Below are 20,272 nucleotides of genomic sequence, written 5' to 3' on the forward strand. Positions count from 1 at the left end.
GCAAGGTGAGGGATGTCATTTGAAAAATGGCGGCTGAGAGGATTTGGAACATTCCCTTTTTTTTGGGGGGGGTGAGTTTGTTTTGGGCGGATAATTCAAAAATTCATTGGTTAACCTACTAAAAATAGAAAATCAAAAGAAATCTGAAGGACCAAACAACACGTTTTTTTAGTTTGAGAGGCCTGAGTGCATCTTCTTCAGTAAGTGCCCCCAGGAACAATCATAGCATTTCTGCGGTTCAACGGCATCTCAGTTTTACTTGAACAATAGAGTGGGGAACCCCATATACTCCTTGAAAAAAGATTCTTTGGGGGTAATCGCATTGTAAAATGAATGCATCACAATAGTACAAAAGAAACAGAAACTGGTGGGAAAAGTGCTATAAGGCAGCAACGTTAACGGTAGGCACAGGGGGAATACCCTTTAAATACCGTACAGCAATACCTGCACGAAAGGTGTGATCGCATTGTACCATGAAGGAATATATCCGCCACATAAAAGCCGCCTCGCTTTTCAACGATAGCACAGCATTAACACTGACGGCACGGTAATGCCGGGCTGTAACAGAGGACATATTCCGGGTGCGTCGATCATGGTCTGTCTGGTACTACTTTTCACCTTCGCGACCTCGGTGGTCGCGATGAACTCAACGGGGGACGCCTGTGATGTGTGCGAGTGTATCGAGCATCTGCACGCCGTCATATGTACGGGCAAAGGCCTCAGGGAACTACCCTCGGGCATCCCCAATGACACTGTGTCGCTGTAAGTATGGTAAAAGCATCACGGTGGTGGTTTAGCCCGGCAAGGGTCTGCAAACTATGATCAGTGGAAAAGCAAACAAATTTTCCACAATTATATGTCAAGCAGTTACCAAAGCAGCAAATGACAGTAATTCGTGTACTGCTAATTACGAAATGAAAATTAGGCCTCCTCCTTGTACCAAAGTGGCAAGAAATTGAAGCAAAGCATTTTTCCTCCGCCGGTTCTTTTCAGAGCCACTGATATTCCCGAAGGCGATCTCTTTGCATGGTCCAACCGTACATAATGTTACTCAATCTAAATGTTTGGGAAAGCTAGTACATGTATTTAATAGGGCCAGTGATCCTGAAGGAGAAATTTTTATCGTTAATTTTGAAGCGCCGTTGTTCATAAACCTACTACAGTAGACAACTGCGTTTTCTCGGGCTTCCACATAAAAAAAGGTGTTGCAAGGCGCAGATATCCGACTTACATTTGCTTTGCATTAAAGTCCCCGTTTCTTTCTCAACAGCGAACTGGGAGAAAATTTCTTGCGTGAGATACCTTACGACGGTTTGTTGGAATTGAAGTCCCTGTATAAGATGTAAGTTTTTAATTCAATTGGGTACTACCCAAAATAATTTCTGTTTTTGACGAAAATCATGGTACGAGAGGTTACTTGCATCATGTACATCATTTATGAATGCCTTTGGAATCAGAAATTCAGAACAAGTTTTCAAAAAAAATTTGTCCAACAATTTTACTGCAGTTATTTCAAACACACATTTATCCATGATAATTATGTATAGTGCCTCATTCAAGCAGGTACTTCGTCAACCGCTGGGCCCGCTATGTATGCCGACCAACGGGACGGTCTCTTAAAACCAATAGAAATTGAATTTATCGGTCTGCTTGAAACTGGTACATTCTTTTGTTCTTCTCATGGAGTATGAGTTTTTTCCCCATGTTTTCCATTTAATTTGGCCTTGTCCGTTTAACTGCCCTTTTCTTTCCCGGGAAAACCTTTACCATGTATTCCCACTTTGGACAATTTTCATTCTACATTCCACTGACGCCTCCCAACATTTCACTACGAGGGTTGGTGGTAAATAAGAGATGCTGTACCGTTTGGCTTCCTTTTCACCTCCAGAAACCTAACTAGCAACCTGATCGAGAAACCCTTTGAATTGCCAGAGTCCGTCAGAATAGTGTAAGTAAAATGTGACATGGTTAGAACGGTATTGCACAAAGAAATAACATTTTGTTGTTCGTATCATATACCTTCGACCTCGATAAGTATGACCTTCCTTTGGTCTTTCATGTTCTCTCGGGCAGCATATAGTAGACGAGCAGTGGCCTCGTTGCACGTATGTGCATAATATTCATATTAAATGTAATCGTACTGGTACCAAGTAAGCACAAGTGATTTATTACCAGAAAAACAATTAACAACTCAGTACAATGGAAAACAAGAGGTAACCAGACCATAACAAAGAATTGAACTAATGTTTGTTACCTGCTTGATTATGTGTCTGTACGGAGTGAATTTACGCCACCAAAATGCGTTCTCAAATTCATGTAAATGCCATCGGTGAACAAAAGAAATATATCGCCATCTTAGGCCTAATGCTATATGCCCATGATTTTCCATACAAGTGCAGCCAGGGTTGTGGCGATGAGGGGGACCAGACTGGTTTTTGTGCAGCATTCACATCTTAAGCACCAACATTTCGCTTTCGTGTTTTTGCAGCAACGCATACGGGAATCGACTACAAGACATCAAGCCGATCGTGAAAAATGGTATCAATTTACTATCAGCGTAAGTGCAGTGTTGAGCCAGAACTTTGTTAATTGGAAGTGTCCTCAAATACATCTTGTGTTGTACCGGAATCCCCCCCCCCCCAAAAAAAAAACACACACGTCACTGACCTTTTTTTTTTTAGCTCTTAGCAGTGCAGGGCCCTATCAAGTGTTCCGTTTCGCCCCAGCATAACAGCTTCGTAAGCCACTCTCTGATTTACGCATAGGCCTACTATCACCAATTTCATAGAGCTGGGTAGAGTTGAAGCCTCATTACTTCAGGCCTACGTTGCTGTGCTGGACAAATGTAAAGCTTCAACAACTGGAAATTCTGTGAAAACCGTGACGCTATTAAGAAACTTCACGCGTATGCCTCTGTTTCACTTTGCTATTTTAAGAGCCCTCAAGTTTTCGTAGGACCCTCCGCATTTTTCAGAGACCAGGGCACAGCGCCTATGTTGCATATTGACAAAGATGGTTTACAGGGTAAGTTCGGCCACTGGGCATCTTTGTGTACAATGACCTATCAAACACGACAATATGTCATTAAACTCGGCTATAGGGAAGGGTACCGTGCCCCTAGTAACAGAAGCAGGCAAACTTGTGCGCGGCTAAATCTGAATCTACACGTGAATGATAGAAAATTATGTGTGGGCCAGCAGGATTTCAATCAGCGCAAATAAACCTCAGAAGACGAGAGCATCGAATAATAAGTAAAAGTAATTTAAAAATTCTGGGATTAAGCAATTGACAAATGTACGTAGTAAATTTAGATTTAGCGTTTTGTTAGTCAGATAGACGGAGCAATCCAACCTATCAACGACCTCTCGAAAATTGTTCATGAGTGAAAACATTGAAATAGGATGTAATTTCGACAACTGGGCAGATTTCAGATGCTACGTTTCCATTTCCATTATAGGCGGAAGTATGTTTCGTCAAAATGTATGTATATAGTAAAAAAAAAAGGACAGGAATCACACCTCTAAATAAAGTACTTTTTCATATTACTGAAAAGCTCAAGCAACTGTAGAGGGGTTGTTGTCTTCTAGGGGGGTGGGGTTCGTGCCTGATACTGGGAAGACTTCACTCCAGGGCACTTGGAAGAAGCCACGCAGGTCCGGGGTGGGGTAAGAAAGCAGGGGGGATCAGTGGGTTGGTGGAACTCCCAAGAACTCACAGCCTTCACGGTCAAAACTGTGCCTCTGGAGATTTATTGTTTGGGGTCAGAGACCCGACCAGTGGAAATTCAGCAGGCACTCATTAGTTTTAAGTTACAACCAATTACATTAAAGACTTACAATTTGTAGAAAATTAGGAAGAATTGAAGATACATTTAATAAACATGGTCCGGTACAACGTGAAATTTGACTACCATGTGTTTATGTAGGCACAGTGTCTACATTGGGCATCAAGGGAGAAACACAAGTATTCAAGCCAACCCCAGCCGCTGGCTAACCAAACTTGCACACACAGTCATTCGTAATGTCCCTAAATGCACCAATATACAGTATAACCTACGCAGACACTCTAGTTCAACAGAAAGAAAAAAAGTTGACAACCCTCATTGAACAATTATCCATTTCCAGTTGAATTATTCCTCACTGCCAAGAAAACCTTAAGACCAGTGTAATACACAATTTATCCTTCACCATAGCTGCACCCGTACAGGCAGACAGCACGCCGCCACGCCACGTGCATGTATGCCACCAATACACAAAATCCTACAGCCCTTCACCGCAGTACTCCCTCAATCAACTAATTCCAAGTATTACCTTTTAAAATTCTTCATCGCCTCCAATCTGCCATCAAACTCATCACAAGCGGATAAAATGAGCGGAATAAGCGTTCACAAATACTCCATTAAGTAGTGAAATAAAGCAATGCAAATCACAACAAAAAAGTTACCTGTGGAAATTGGGCAGGCACTGCATGCCGTGCGTGGAGCCCACGTGCCGTCCAAGAGAGATACATGTAACGCTTACAATACATGTACGGTAAGCAATTAAACTCAGTGAGCAGGGCTTGGATCTGTGACTACAAGAATTTAGGACAGCAAAATTGGGAAAAGAATGAATAATTTCAATAATACAAAACTTCAGATAAGGAGCCATATTTAAATTTCAAACCATCATGAACTGCATGTACAAAAGTCAAATAAGTTGAAGTTTGTTTGTTGTGCGTGACCTCCGGTGAGTGTTTTGGTTAACTCTAGCAGAGACGGCACTGCAGTAGTAAAAATGAGCACAATGTATACAATTTTTGTAACTGGAGATAATCGACAATAATCAAAGCAAGTATAATATATGAAAAATCTTAAAATGGGTGATGTCAAAATTGTATTCCGAATTTCATCACTTGGAACCTCCCTACACAACAGTTAAGTTTGATCAATAAAAAAGCCAAGTCAGCCAGAAAAGCCAATTAAAAGGACAGGCCTTTACCTAAGTTGATCATGTTACATTTTGATCCCTAAATTTTACAAATCAGTACATTTTACATTCACAGCTGAATAATCAATTTAATGGAAACTTCGTCCTGCTTATCAATGCATTATTTATTTCATTTCTTCAATCATGGAAGGCCTATGCCAAAGACTGATTCCCTGCAGGATCCTAGCACATCGTAGCGATACATTGACGCACTGACTATCAGAGTCTTTTGTATAGCGGCAAATCGATGGTGCTGCTGCTTTTATTGTTATTTCTGCTGCTACTGCTGCTGCTGCTGCTGTTGTTTCTACTGCTGCAGTTGTTTCTACTGCTGCTGTTGTTTCTGCTTCTGCTGCTGTTTCTGCTGCTGCTTCTACTGTTTCTGTCTCTTCTGCTGCTGTTATTATTATTTGCTGCTGTTGTTATAACTTGCTGCTGCTGTTGTTTCTACTGCTGCTGTTTCTGCTGCTGCTATTGTTTCTCCTGCTGCTGTTATTTATACCGCTGCTGTTGTTTCTGCTACTGCTGTTGTTTCTGGTGCTGTTGTTGTTTCTGCTGCCGTTGTATCTACTGCTGCTGTTGTTTCTACTGCCGCTGTTGCGTGTACTGCTGCTGTTTTTCTTCTGCTGCGTCTACTGTTCTGCTGCTGTTATTATCATTTGCTGCTGCTGTTGTTTTATTTATTTATTAAATCATTTTACTGCAAATTTTGTCTTACTTCTTGCTATCTTTTGAAAATTGGTACAATGAGGTGTGTGTTGTTTTCTTTGAATTGCTGCGCGGTTGAGTGTGGAGCACCGACTTTACACAACTTTAACCTACTTATCGCTAGAGCGCCCTTCCCTCTGACCTTGACCAAGTATTTCTTGTTATACATTTTATAGCAGATTGGCAAATCTTCCCCTGTAAAAAATCTTCAATATTGATTAGCAAGCCCTGGCTATTAGGTCATTTTACAGTTTATTCTAGTTGGAATTGAAAGTTAACGCAAGCAAGGTTTAATAAAGATACTTACTGGAGCAGTATTTGAACCTTTGCTATTTGAAGGACTGCACCAAAGTACGTTTTATATTGTAGGCCTACATGTATGCATTCAATTCTATCCACAGTAATTTTGAGGAGAACCGCATTAGAGTCCTGGAGACAGGCACCTTCAAAAGATGCACTGACTTGAATGGTCTGTAAGTATTATGTTGGTCAAGAAGTTAATTTCCAAACTTCATTCCCTTCTCCGTGGTGTACAATATGGTACTTTAATCTCAATAAAAATATCAAACTCTAGAGACTTATCAAGATCGATGAGCGATCTTATCGATGAGCAAGTTGTTCCGGGTGAGGTTTGGAGTAGTATTTTTCTGGATCGGACTAATTGACGGTAATGCGCAAAACATTCTGATATTACGGCTGTATACAACGACATTATGCGCGGACTTTGCCAACCGTACTGCCACCCAACTTGTTAATATCTTTTATACTTCAGGCTGACGATGACAAAATATCGACAGTCTGAAAACGTTTATGACAGGATGATGACATTCTTAAAAGTAAGACGGCAACGTCCTGAGATAACTGACGTCAGATACTTCGTTAGATCATTAAAACTTGCAGGATATCGTCAGTACAATATTTCGGGAAAATGTCATACTGTGGTAAATTATGTGCGTCCTTCCGTTACTTCATACCACAGGAACTTGAAAGAAAACGAAATTTCGGAAATACAGCCTGGAGCGTTTGAGGGACCGACGAATATTCAGCATTTGTAAGTCGGAATTAATTAAAATTTAGATTAGTAAATCATTGGCGTATCCAGTCGGGGTAGGCTTTTTAGTGAAGTTAAAAACTGAAAGCCCCAACACTATGGAAACGCCACTATCCCCATAACAATTTTAATGGAAATTGTATTTTACTTGTTCCTTTTTTTATTTTAGGAAATTGAGTAAAAACGCGATTGAAGAACTTGGACCAGTTATCACAGAGGGATTACAGTTTATGTACTTGTAAGTAGAATTATGAGAATCTCGTTAACTTTGATATACATTTTAAGCTCGTGGGTTGGATGAAGGATTAATGAAAAAAATAAGAAATGAAAGAACAATCGAGCAAACGAAAAAGACGTACACAAACGAAATACTCAGCTGTATTTAGCTTTGTTTATAGATGTACTTTTCAACTAAATTTGATAAAAGGATCATTTACCTCAAACAATGAAGTTTAGAAAGTCATTCGTTTTGAGAGTTTTGTTCAAGGAAGGAAAAAGGACAATTGTATTAAAGTTGTCCCCCTTCGTTCCTGGGGGACATGATTCCTCGTTCCATGATCACAGAAAAACAAGAAATGAGAATTTAATACACTCAAAAAAACTAAAATAAGATTGTTGGACACATATGACCATGTACAGAACAAACACTGCCCCCGGAATAAAATTATTACAAACATACAAAACATACCAACAACAAACTTTGTATTCTAGGCCTTAATGATCTGCAATTGATTTTTTTTTATTCTGTTGAAATAGGTGGATGACCCGGGATAACTTGAAGATTTTAAGGCCACACACCTTTGGGAGAGTACGGAATCTGTATTTTATGTAAGCGTTGCTCCAATGTCATAAGGATATGTTTTTGCGTCAGGGCGATTGGCACTTCTTTAACAATTTATAGTCATTGTTCGCAATGCAGAACTCTCTCAAACTGTAAGTTGGAGGAAATTCCATCTGGGCTGTTTCTCGATCAGACGAAACGACAGAAACCCTACAAATACATGCAAACACTGTGAGTACTATATACGACACTTGAATCTGGCATTAGAATATGAAAGTAAATGTCGACTGATTTAAGCGTCCTTTGAAATACTGCAGAAATATATTGCTACCGGGTCATTACATCCCACACTTTTGTAACCGTTAGTAGTAATCGCACACAGGAGCAAATTCAGGATTTAATCTGCACCTAAGAAATATGGAAGGGCTGCGTAGCACCGTGATCAGAATATCGACAAGAATATAGTATCAAATCAGTGCTCTGAAATATGTGATTGCCGAGCTTTTGATAACTAAGTACCTTCTTCAGAGCAAGCAGCTTTTGATAACTGAGTACCTTCTTCAGGGCAAGCAGGCAGAACTGAGTCTACTTGCCCTGAAGAAGGTACTCAGTTACCGAAAGCTCGCCAATCACATATTTCAGAGCACTGATTTGATATTATATTCTTGTCGATATTTTAATCTGCACCTAAGCTGGCTGCTTATCGTAAAAATATAGCTTGACGGCTGATAGCTTCGTTTGAAATCCAATGCTCGCTTGTTCCTGAGGTTTTTTTAGTAACTCTGCAAAATTGGAGATGAATATAAAAAGAGCTTCCTTTTTTTTAAAGAATTGAATTGATAGAATCTGCGAGTTGCTGTAACGTGTACACGCCCAATATTAATGAATTATGGACGACACTACCCAAAAAACGACGAAATGGGCTCAAAACATTTCGGTCAATTTCGGAAAGGGCAGCAACCTATTCAGATCTCTGAAAAAATGGATTTTGGGGGCCTGGGAACCGGACTAACACGAATCATTAGTCTAGCTCATGTAACATCTATAACTTGAAACCATTACCGTGTGTTTTATCAGCAGTAGTTTTACTGAAAATAAGGTACGACGCGTCTCCCCGGAAGCATTTCACGGAATCAAAGGTTTCACGGAGCTGTGAGTGACTTAAATATTGATTTTCATTGTACGACCATTGGGATAAATTATGGTGGGTAAAGAAACGAGAGCACTCGGTAGATTTAAAATAGACCAATGTTTTACTGTTTTTCGAATTCACTTACTTGTATTTCCCTACACTGGTTTTGTTTCAAAATGTTCCTGGTTAGAGAAAAGTGAATGGGAAATGAACTTGTCTGTCCTTTTCTAACTCCAAATGTTTTGGTTATAGGTTGGTCTGGCTTTTGAATATTTCTTTGAAAATTTAGCAGGTAATGTTTTCCTCTCTGTATTTTCTAGGTATTTAGACGAAAACGAGCTGACTTCTCTGCCAAGCAATATGTTTGAAAATTTGACAGAAATTGGACTGATGTAAGTGTTCTCCTGAATAACAACGTCATACGCGTATATCGATAAAATTACAAATTAAACAGAATGCTTTAGATTTCAAAACCATTTGTACCTCGAAACTTCACTTCCAGTTTTGATGATTGAAATATTCCAGTTCGACTTCAAAGCGTTTACCTTGAAGTTTAAACTCCAAATCACACGATCCCCCTTTTGAAGAAACTACGAGAACCTAAAATGAAAAAATAAATAAATAAAATCTTTCCAACATATATTTCTTTCACGCGCTATAACCTAAGACGAATTTTTTTCACGGTTTCTTCTCATAGTGACAACCCCTGACAGATTATTTCGGAGTACAAATTTGGCTGAGTTCTGCTTTCAGAATTCAAATACCCGAAGACGGTGTGATTTTGAGGAGGGACGCAGCTGCGTCACGCCAGATCTCCTCACGCAAAGTGACATCTTTAAATTTGGACTCCTGTTACAACCAAAGACACGCAATAACACTGAAGTCTTTTGAACATTGCAGTAAACTGTCCAACAACAGACTCGTTTCTGAAGGTGTGCCGGAGGATACGTTTCACTACACTTCAATAGTAACGCTGTAAGAAGTTAAACGTGCTGGAAACGGTTTCTCTTTTAATCAAGTTCGTTCTTTTTATTCAAGTGTATAGGCCTATTCGCTTCTCTTTAATTTTGTTCTGATTTTCATTTAAGTAAAATGCAACCATTCATAAAAGACGCGAAAAAGCTTTTTTGAAAAATCCATAGGTAAGCCAAAACGTGTTGTCACTTTTGTGTAGAGATGAATTTTGTGCGACGTGATTGGCGCAACAGCGACGGTGAAAGATACCATTCAGATGTAACTTCTGCCACTGTATGCATCAAATATTTGTTTTAACGTCCTTGCCAGCAGTGAGTTCTGGACACATCCTTTGTTTGATTCATCTTCTCCGTGTCATTTTAGGGACTTATCATCCAATCAGCTGACTTTCATCCCCACTGAACTTTTCCGGTCACAGACAGACCTCCGTAATCTCTACTTACAACGAAACAGAATCAGTGTTCTGCAGGAGGGGGTGTTTAGAGGACTTCGATCGCTTCGATATTTGTGAGTTCAACATTCTTAAATTGACACGAAATACTTCTCAAAGAAAGACCAGATAAAACAATGGCGTAGCCAGGCTTTTCTGAGAGGCGGGCAAAGGGGAGAGGTGAGAGTTACCACAAGGGGCAGTTGCCCCGCTAGCGAACCTCCCCCCCAACAGCCAGAAGGGTGCAGTGCCCCAATCACACGCCAGTGAGACAAAACTAAACAAAATCAAACCAAACTAACCCAACCCCATACAATAGGAAAAAAACAAACAAACCATACCGCACAATAAACCAAACCCCACAGGAAGAACAAAGATGCCCGGGCAGAGAAAGCCGTTCCTGTGTTTTCTCTGCAGATGATGCTGTTTGGTTTTCGACTTTTAAACTGCAGCTTTAAAACCTGTGATGATCAGGAATATTCTTGCATTTTCCCTTCAGAATGCTATTTGACAATCCAATCACTGAACTAGTGGACTGGCTGTTTCACGATACCAAACTGACGCGTCTGTGAGTATGAACAGTCTTTAATGGCAACATCAGACAAAAGAGAAAAAAGAAGTCTAGATGGATTTTTTGGCAGACGTAGAATCTTGTGATAAGAATTAAACCACTTCTTAAATGAGGTTAGTACACGTAGTCATTCATTCATTCATTCATTCATAAAGTTACAACCCTCGCGCTATAACAGAGCTATAAAAGTTCCTTTTAAACCAAACCAATAAATTGGATGGATTATTTTGGCAGATACTTATTCCAGTCCCAACTGTCGTCCTTAGGGGAGCGGTCATTTGCAACCAGGAACAACACCCTCGATTACGTGTGAGTCACTGCCTCCGTCCTTACATAGTTAAAACCAACGCAAATTATGAACGCATCTTTGCCTTAATTGTAGGCATTTAACTATTCAAAATAAAACACCTTTTGTGGACATTTCATATGTAGACGTTTTTCATATTTAGAAAAGGTAACCATCTGATAACAGTGTTTTTGTGCCCTGTTATAAACACCCAAGTGTGCCATTATGTAAATGTATAAATTTATTAACACATCACCACTTGTTTAAAAATAAAACGTATGTAGCTTTGGATTATTAACACCAAAACGCGTTCATTGAGTGTTACCAGGAAGGTGTTTAAAAGGCGTAAAAATGTTTGCATGTAGTGTTTCTAAATTATCAACTTTCCATTCACATATCTACCTTTTTATTGTTATTTAATTTTACTGTGTATTTGAATGTCAGATCTTTGTATGGCAACAACTTGAGGAGAATTCCTGAAACTGTTTGGCAAGATCTTGGTAAAGACAGTTACGTGTAAGTCTACTTTGCAATTAAATTTGGTAATATGTATCCATCGACTTCCTCCATAATATACCTGTAACAAAACTATATGTCAAACCTAGATGGTCGGAGTTTCTTCTACTGATAATAAGACACCCTTCCAAGTTAGGAAGTTTCAAAAAAAAGATGAAACGGGATATTTCTACATAATTCATCTTGTTATAATTGAATTTACTTTCAGGATCTTTGGAGATATGAAAATTTCTTCAAGGGGGTCCTCAGAACAAAACAAAAGGGTCATTTCATGAGTGTCAATTGAAAAGCCTGTTAATGCAATTTTCTTTTCAGAACAATCGAGAATACTTTAGAATTTGTACCCCTGATGAATAGGACTGATTTAACAATGTGAGTATGGATGGATCAGTAATTTGGAGTCGATAATGATTAAATCACGTGCAACGTATGATGGAAGTCTGAATGTGTCCTATGAATTTGGTAAACAATGTACGGTACTCCTTACACGCTGCCCACACAATAGCCTATACAGGGATTTCGCATTAGCGGCGTCTGCGCTTATCCGCATCGAAACCAAGGCTCTCTGTGCTGAACTTAGTTGCGCGCGCCCGCGGAGTCGACAGAGTACAGGCAGTATCCGGTTCGTAAGTGTGACGCCACCTCAGTTTAAACCACGCCCACTGCACATGCAGATACGTTAGTTTGCGGTCAATTGACGTTATTTTTTCTTTTGATTTTATGTGTAGAGTCATCCTGAAAGACTCTCCCACGAAAATTTGCAGCTCAAAAGTCTGAATTTAACATACCTTTATGTATCTCGTGTCTCAACTCCTTGCTTTCAATCGTCTGATCGTGTTAAGAATTGAAGCTGACGAATACAGCCTCGTTTTCAAATGGGGAAGGGTGCAGATCGACGCTAAAAGCGTCATGTTGGGATTCATCTATAACAGACAGTTTCTTTTCATATCATTTTGACTACGTTCGTGTGAAAAATTTTCACTCTAATGCCTGACTCTTAGTAACTTCGTTTTGTTTTCCCCGTCTCTTCTCACACAGCGAATTAGTTGGGGACGGGTTCGCCCAGCCAATAGATGTGCCCAAGGATTTAGCGAATATATTTAGCCGGTCGGGATTTCACTGCACAAAGTACAAGGATGGCCCATGGGAGTGCACTCCGTGCCCCCAGGGCACGTTTGGAACTTCGTGGACAAACAGCAGTTGCGTAGCATGCCCACCAGGTATACAGCCCTTCGGACAAACATACATCTCCTCAGTGTGCAATCGGAGGTTTTCCATAGGTGTTACTGTTTGTCACATCGCTTTTGCATTTTTTTCTCTGGCACACAGGTGGATTTTACCAAATCAAGACCGGCCAAGTAGCGAACGCCTCTCAAGGTATCAATTGCCAAAGATGCAACAATGGGACTTACGTTACACCAGAGGCCCATCCTGGTACCAGTCCTGCCAACTGTACGGTGTGTCCAACGGGCACCAATAAAAGCCTCCACGCTGGCTTTCGTGCTTGTCCTTGTCTTGATAACTTCTTCCGTACAGATCGGTTCGGTGAATGCCAACTCTGCCCAAACGAAGGAGTCAACTGTTCAGGTGAATACCAACATCTGTTACCTGGATTCTGGTGGACCTGGGACTGGGGCAGGGCTGACAACTATCAATCTTATCAACGATTCGTCCAAAATGTGCTCACAGAGACCAAGGAATACGACAATGAGACCACGAGGTTTCTAGGCGTGTTGCCTAAAGTCCATCGATGTCCTCGTAGTGAGCCGTGCGTCAACGCTGAGATGGGCGGTATTAACGTCACCTGTGCGGAAGGCTACACGGGGTGGCTTTGCGCCCAGTGCAGTCCGTCTTTTTACCCGTGGTTTGACCACTGCTTCAAATGTCCTGAGTGGTGGTGGTTCCTCCTTGAGGTCCTTCTACTGTTGACTGTCATTGCGTTGATCGTTATAGTCACCGCTTGGCAAATACGCAAGGGCCGAAAGAAAGGCCGGTCTCCTGTCAGCGTGCTGCTGGCTCGAGGCAAAATTTTACTGGGCTTTTACCAGGTCACGGGGGAGATATTCGCGGCTTTGGATGAAATTTCATGGCCGAGGATACTGACAAGTGTCGGCTCTCTCTTTAGGCTGCTGGAGGTGAATATAATGCGGTTAATTATCAGTCCCAGATGTTATTTCCCAAGATTCACCTATCCTGAAATCTACATTGAGTTCCTGGTCGGCACTAGTTTTGTGGCACTCGTTACGTTCGCAGCCTGCTGTTATTACAGCTTAACCAAGTGTTACTTGAAGACAAGGAATATGCCTGTTGAAAAACGAACAGGTCTTGTAGCCAAAACTAAGCAGAGGTGTTACTTGTTTGTGGTCATACTGCTCTTTGTTTCCTATCCAAGCTTGTCCAGTGTGATACTTACCCTGTTACCCTCTGGATGTCAACTCTTTTATGTAAACAAGGACGACTCTGTAAGCGTCACTAGACTTCGGGCTGATTACTCGATTGATTGCCGAACACAACAGCATGTTTCTTATAACCACGCTGCCGAAGTCGCCCTCTCTTATGTTGTTGGTTTTCCGTTGGTGTTGCTTCTCCTCTTGTGGTGGACCAATAGAAAACGGGCAAAGGGCATTCCGGGTATCTTGTTGGAATCAGAAGACGTTGAGCAGTCTACCAGGGATGAATGCGGGAGACGGGAAAGTGAGGATCGGCCTCTGCTTGATGTTGCTGGTGGGGCTCATAGTTTAAATGCCGGTCGTGTTGGTGAAAGTCATGGAGGCTCTGACCAGACTGACGACGGTGAGCCGCTGCTGCATTTGGAACCCACGAGTCAGGAAGAATTCACCTGGGAAAGTTTCCTGTGTGAAAACTATAAACCGCAGTTCTGGTACTGGGAGATCTTGGAACTTGCTCGCAAAATCGTCCAAACGCTGTTTGTGCTGCTGTACGGCCCCGACGACCACTTTACCATGTTTGCAACCATCGTCATTTCGGTCGGCTTTCTTCTCCTGCACGCCTACGTCAAGCCCATGAAGGATGCTGCAGAGCATCGCCTGCAGATGTGCTCACTGGGCACCATTCTCCTAAACCTGCTGGCGGCGACACTGCTTCTGTTGCCCAGTGAACACAGCCAATCCGGCGAGGAGAGGAAGGAGATCCTGTCTGTCATTCTTGTGTGTCTGAACCTCAGCATTATTGTGTTTGTCGTGGGTAAGTATCTTTTTCCCACGATCTCGTTTATAAGCTTAATGATTAAATTCTTCAAGAAAGCATGCAAGTCAAACTTAATGTTATGGACAACTCAGTGTCTCTCAATGAAAACTATGCAAAAGAAATATGTTCTGGCAAATACTGAGGAGAAAATGTTATCTCTCTCTGCTTTCATTGCTGTAGTGACTTTACTGTGGACTGGAGCGAAGGCTTTGTGGAGACAAGGATGCTGGTGTCGCCACGGAGGATGCATCGCTACAGTATGCGCCAGTTGTTGTCATCGACCCTCACAACGTCGATCAGAGTGGTACCACTTCCTTGATGACACCGAACAAGATTTCTCCGCAGACGTGCAAATAGAATACCCGGAGTAATGGACACGACAATGAACACAATGTACACGGCCTAAGTCTATACAAAGAGATAGAAAGTAGGCAAGCCTGGAGTTCCAGCTTATGAGGTTTAATTTTGTTCTTTAATCATTTTTTTGTATTTTTAATTTTTAAATTTTTATCATTTTTAACTATTATTCATTTTTTCCAGACAGTGTGCATCAGTGATGATTATCATGGTAGATATGGTGTTGTCAGGTTGTGGTGTACATAGATTCCATTGGTCATGTACGCAGTGTTAAAATGGTAAAAATGTGAGTTAAAGACTGTCATTACATGGACTCGAATTTCAGTTTTGGCCTGTGTTTTGTATGCACTATAAACTACAGCTTATAATTACATAGGTATTCGCAAAATTGGTAACAGCATACATGTACAGGTCACATGCTCAAGTGTATTCAAGTTAACGGAGCCACATTTATTTCCTGATGACTCTACCACAATCGCATATTTCTGAAATGAACTAAGTCGCCAAACAGTCGTTTCTCTGGCGTGACCAGAATGAAGCGGTACTGCGCAGTAACGCAATGCAACGCACTGCAATTGGTGGATGACGTACACGCATATGAGGTCCAAGGTTGCTCTGAACGTTCCTGAAGGGTTATTTTACCACAAGCTACACGAAGCAAACGTAGATGGTTTACGGGATAGGTCCTTGTGCATATTGCTGAACCATAGAGCTATAGAACCTCTTCACTTGAGAACCAATATAATGTTTAACAACATGCATACTTTAAGGTTAGACATAATCAACTTACAAGTGAATCCAATAACGATTGTGTGATTGCACATTTTGTACCTCACAGACTTGGTGAATGTAGACTATACGTTCCGATTTGACATGGTCCGTGCAGCTTGGCAAAAGCGTGTAATTCGTTCCAGACCATTTTGTCACTTTTGACCTGAAAAAACGGTTCGTTGGAAAAACAATTGATCTTTAAATTTCGTTTAAGTCGTAATCCACTGTGTCTTTTTTCTTCCATGAATCCTATTTATCAATCTGTATCTTAACCATGTCAGGGATGACTTTCCGGTGTTAGCATACATATTACTCACTATAATTCACTACCGGTATTGTTCATACTTACATGAATAGTTTCTCTTGTTTTCTATGTAATTTTTAATTTAGATTTGATTTAGACACCAAATGTACAGTCTACACTCATTACACAGTAGGTGTAATACATATAGGAGGAAGATCGTCTAGGTATGTTTTCCCTTTTGCAGCGCTTCTCCATATCCCCTAAAATCTCCAAACTATTAGTAAATGCAAATGATCCCAAAAGCTTTAATTTTCATGGATGCAACAGAAAATCAAATAGAAATTACAATGCTCAAAGAAACAATGCGGTCAGATAATTAAAAATTTTAACACATCAAAAGCAATACGGTTTAACAAAAGTGTGCCTTTATTGGGTAATGTTCGTGTGTAAGAAAAGTAAGAACGATTCTTAAGTCTATCGTGCAGGCGAGGACATTTAGAGGACTTTTGACAGAGCAAATAAGCTGGAACCCTGGTCCAATTCACCTTAAACGAATTGCTGGCGAAACAGGCGAAACAGCGAGGGACGCAAGTTGATTCTCGTCGCGACAATATGGGGGAATAGAAACCTCAAAGTACCGAACAGTAGACTCAGTTCACAAAATGTCTTTTCTGGAATTAGATTCAGCTCCCAATCACTTGCTTGGTCAAGATGACAGGTTTTCCTGTCATCCAGAAATTGTTGTACCTGTACTTTAAGTTTCCAGAACCTTCCAACGCTTAAGGAACAGAATTACCAGAGACGGATTGGTGTGAAACGCGGGCCTCACAGATTCTCATGAAGCATGAGATTGGTGTATGGAACAATAACTCCCGCATTGACAATACCGTTGCAGTGTATTGGCAGTTTACTTTGAATTGAACAATTCATTTTGACGCAAAGGGAATACCCTTCCCGTCCTGTACTGGAACACCTGCAGGAAAGTTCTTTGTGATTGCAAAACACCAGGTAAACGCGTCAATACATCACAAAAACACAACATATTCATAGAAACTTGTAGAAAAATAAGCTTTTGGGCAACGACATTAACGGTAGACACAAGGGGAATACCCTTCTAAACACGATGCCTGCAGTAAATTTGTGATCGCATCATGCCACCTGCACGCCGTATAAAAAACGCCTCGCTTTTTAGTTAGCAGCATTAGCGCAGACGGAGGACATATTCTGGATGCGTCGATCATGGTCTGTTTGGTACTACTTTTCACCTTCGCGACCTCGGTGGTCGCGATGAACTCAACGGGGGACGCCTGTGATGTGTGCGAGTGTATCGAGCATCTGTGCGCCGTCATATGTACGGGCAAAGGCCTCAGAGAACTACCCTTGGGCATCCCCAATGACAAAGTGTCGCTGTAAGTATGACGGTGCACTGACATCTTTTCACTTGACAGTGGCAGTTAATAGGCTTACCAGGGATCGGCAAAGAAAAGGTGGGCGTTAAAAGCAAGAGGAATAAAATGTCAAAAATATATCGCTCAATTGTCAAAGTGGCAAAAATAATAGTACATGCACAACTGATTGCAAAATGAAAGTATACCTCCTTCTTAAATACCAAATATTGCAAGAAAAGGTGCGTTTTGAAGAAAGGAAAATTTATCTGAATGCACAAATAGTGAAAAAAGAGGTCTATACATAAATTAATGCTAGTGAACCAAGTCTGAAATTAGGAGATTTAAAGAGGAAGTACATCAGTACATCACGAATTGTAGGCATCGGTGTTCAAAGACTTGTGTTCTCGTAGTTGGCATGTAATAAACTTGCTGGAGCGAGCAAGTCACCAACAGGTGTTCGGACACTCAGGTTCCTAACTTTTTTTTTACTTCGCATTAAAGTTCTTACTTCTCTTTAAACAGCGAACTGGGAGACAATTTCTTGCATGAGATACCTTATGATAGTTTGCTGGAATTCAAGTCCCTGATCAAAATGTAAGTTTCGAATTTGATTTTGTGGGCCCAGTACTCATTGTTATAAGGGAACTAATGCGGGAGGCCATCTGAGTAATGTGCAACGGACCAAAACCGAAATCATAATTTCAATACGAGCAATTCACAATCGTGCACATCCAGGAGGTTTTAACGCGTTGGCCAATCACGACGTGCGAAATCGGTCGACCCAATGCGCGTGTGGAAAGGGTCGACAGATTTCGCGTGTTGTGATTGGCCAACGCATTGCATACTCTTGGAGGGGCACTATTGTGAATCACCTGTATTCAACCAGCACCAGACTCTTTGATCGCGTATTTGCTTACTATAAGATGTTGAACGGAATTTATAATTTGTTTGATTTTGGTTTGCTGTTTCAAAAAAAGTGCCCAATCTTTTACGTTTCACGTCCCCTTTTGTTCAATGTGTCCTTCTACCACTCTGGAAAGGTTATAGTTCCACATTCACACTGTCCCTCATTCCCAATAGCACGGTTGGTTGCAGTGACAAGGGATCCGTCGTTTCGCTTTATTTTCCCACTTAGAAACTTAACCAACAACTTGATCGAGAAACCCTTTGGATTGCCGGAGTCCGTGAAATTTCTGTAAGTAAAATGTAATATGGTTATAAGTTTGGTTTTGGGTTTGGGTTGGGTTTGGGTTTGGGTTGGGTTGGGTTGGGTTGGGTTGGGTTGGGTTGGGTTGGGGTTGGGCTTTGGTTTTGGTTTGGGGTTTGGTTTTGGTTTTGGAAAGTAATAACATTTCATCGAAGGGTTTATACGTTCATCTGTTTGAAACACATGCCAATTTAATATGAGCCAAAGTTAGGTCACAGTCCCTCCAGTCAACCGTTTTCCCTGCTAGACAAAATGGAATAACCCACGCAGAGCCCTGTGTTGTTGCCTGTAAAAGCGGTTTTATCCGCATAGAGATCTGCATTGTTCTCACTGAAAACGGAGATCTGAGGATATATCTCAATAGACCTTTCACTATAAATTCAGGGCCCACTGAAAATGTACATGGGAGCACACTGAAAATGTACATGGTTGTCAGTCTGAAAAATTATTCAGAGCAGACGAAGCATATCGGTCATGACACTTGTACGGGATTTGCACTGCTATTTCCTCTTTAGGACTTCGTGTGTGAATAAATTATCCAGAATCTTTCAAATGGTGCAGATATCTAAGGTTCTGTGTAAGAAAGGCCCCCTGAAAATAATCCAGGTTGAGTGTGTTTAAATTTTAAGACAAGCCATAATTATATAAAAGCTACGCGTTTCACCTAATTATTTTCACAATTTTGTCAGTTTTACCTTCGAATAACCATGATGCAACATGAAAGACTAATACCTCTTTTGAACAAAATTTTATTTATTCTAAGAAACAAACCTTTTCTTCTTCGTTTTTCATTGTGTGGGAGGGGCGCTATATGGTGGGGGGTGCGCATGAACAGGCACCCCAGAACACCCTGGGCTCGGATCTCTGCTGGTGTTATTGCTATTTACATTTCAGCAGTAGACAGGCCAACAGCGGCGACGGCAAACAGGAATTTAAAGAAAAAGAAACACAACTTAACTTAATTGTACCTTCTAGGTGAATGGCAGGAATTATACATGTATAATCTGAATGTACTGAAACGGCACAGTTTGACCCTAAAATGATGAAATTGGAAATGTCTGGAAAAACAGTTTATCTACTCATCCTTCCAAATTGATTAATGGCCAAGAAAATTAAATTCACACTGTGGACTTCCTCCTGATGGAAATAACAAAGAGTTCACCCTATTGTCATTATCCAATCCTAAAATTACATGTACATTGGAATAAAGATGATAAATCAATATCCCTCAAGTACTGGGAAGATTACTGTCTAATTACCTTCGAGATAGAATTTAAAATAATTGAAGTCCATTCATTCCAAAAATTTCAAAATTAAAGCAATAATCATCTCCAATAAGCAAGGGATTTACATGTCACTTAATCCTCAAGTACATGTGCCCGTCTCATTAATTTACATGTCACAATTTGCCCCGTGCCTGTACATGTACATGCAAGTAATGTACACTTATGCGCAACCAGTAACTTCCTTCAATCAAATGATCTAAACTACATAACCCCACATAATTACTCCACCATAGATCCTACTCATAGTTTTGGTCTCGGTACCATGGACGTCGATACACATATATTTATATATACATGTATATACAAACCAGACTTGTCTGAGCACACTGCTATAAGTCCGCCATTATTTTACCGCCCGAGGGTAACAAAACCATTTGCCCAATTTACCCATAAAA

At 40.8% G+C, this 20,272-nt stretch overlaps 1 protein-coding gene across 3 annotated transcripts; it reads left to right on the plus strand.

Moving 5' to 3' along the window:
- Window positions 1-425: 425 nt before the first annotated feature.
- On the plus strand, window positions 426-16,390 carry LOC147797531 (uncharacterized). 3 transcript variants are annotated; one of them, XM_087143562.1, is made up of 20 exons: window positions 428-762; window positions 1,271-1,342; window positions 1,889-1,948; window positions 2,489-2,557; window positions 6,077-6,148; window positions 6,655-6,726; window positions 6,896-6,964; window positions 7,483-7,554; window positions 7,646-7,738; window positions 8,585-8,659; window positions 8,960-9,031; window positions 9,540-9,614; window positions 9,978-10,121; window positions 10,544-10,612; window positions 10,850-10,924; window positions 11,346-11,417; window positions 11,733-11,789; window positions 12,456-12,637; window positions 12,747-14,621; window positions 14,805-16,390. In XM_087143562.1, the coding sequence occupies exons 1-20, from the start codon at window positions 551-553 to the stop codon at window positions 14,993-14,995; spliced, it is 3,678 nt and encodes a 1,225-aa protein (XP_086999688.1). In that variant the 5' UTR covers window positions 428-550; the 3' UTR covers window positions 14,996-16,390. The 3 variants fall into 3 exon arrangements, with proteins under 3 accessions (XP_086999690.1, XP_086999688.1, XP_086999689.1); XM_087143563.1 differs by having other exon boundaries at window positions 8,588-8,659; XM_087143564.1 differs by lacking the exon at window positions 9,540-9,614 and having other exon boundaries at window positions 426-762.
- The last annotated feature ends 3,882 nt before the right edge of the window (window positions 16,391-20,272 follow it).

Source organism: Acanthaster planci, linkage group LG11 (genome assembly GCF_054643075.1).
Source record: "Acanthaster planci isolate LZ-2023a linkage group LG11, COTS_SCS, whole genome shotgun sequence".
Taxonomy (NCBI): Eukaryota; Metazoa; Echinodermata; class Asteroidea; order Valvatida; family Acanthasteridae; genus Acanthaster; species Acanthaster planci.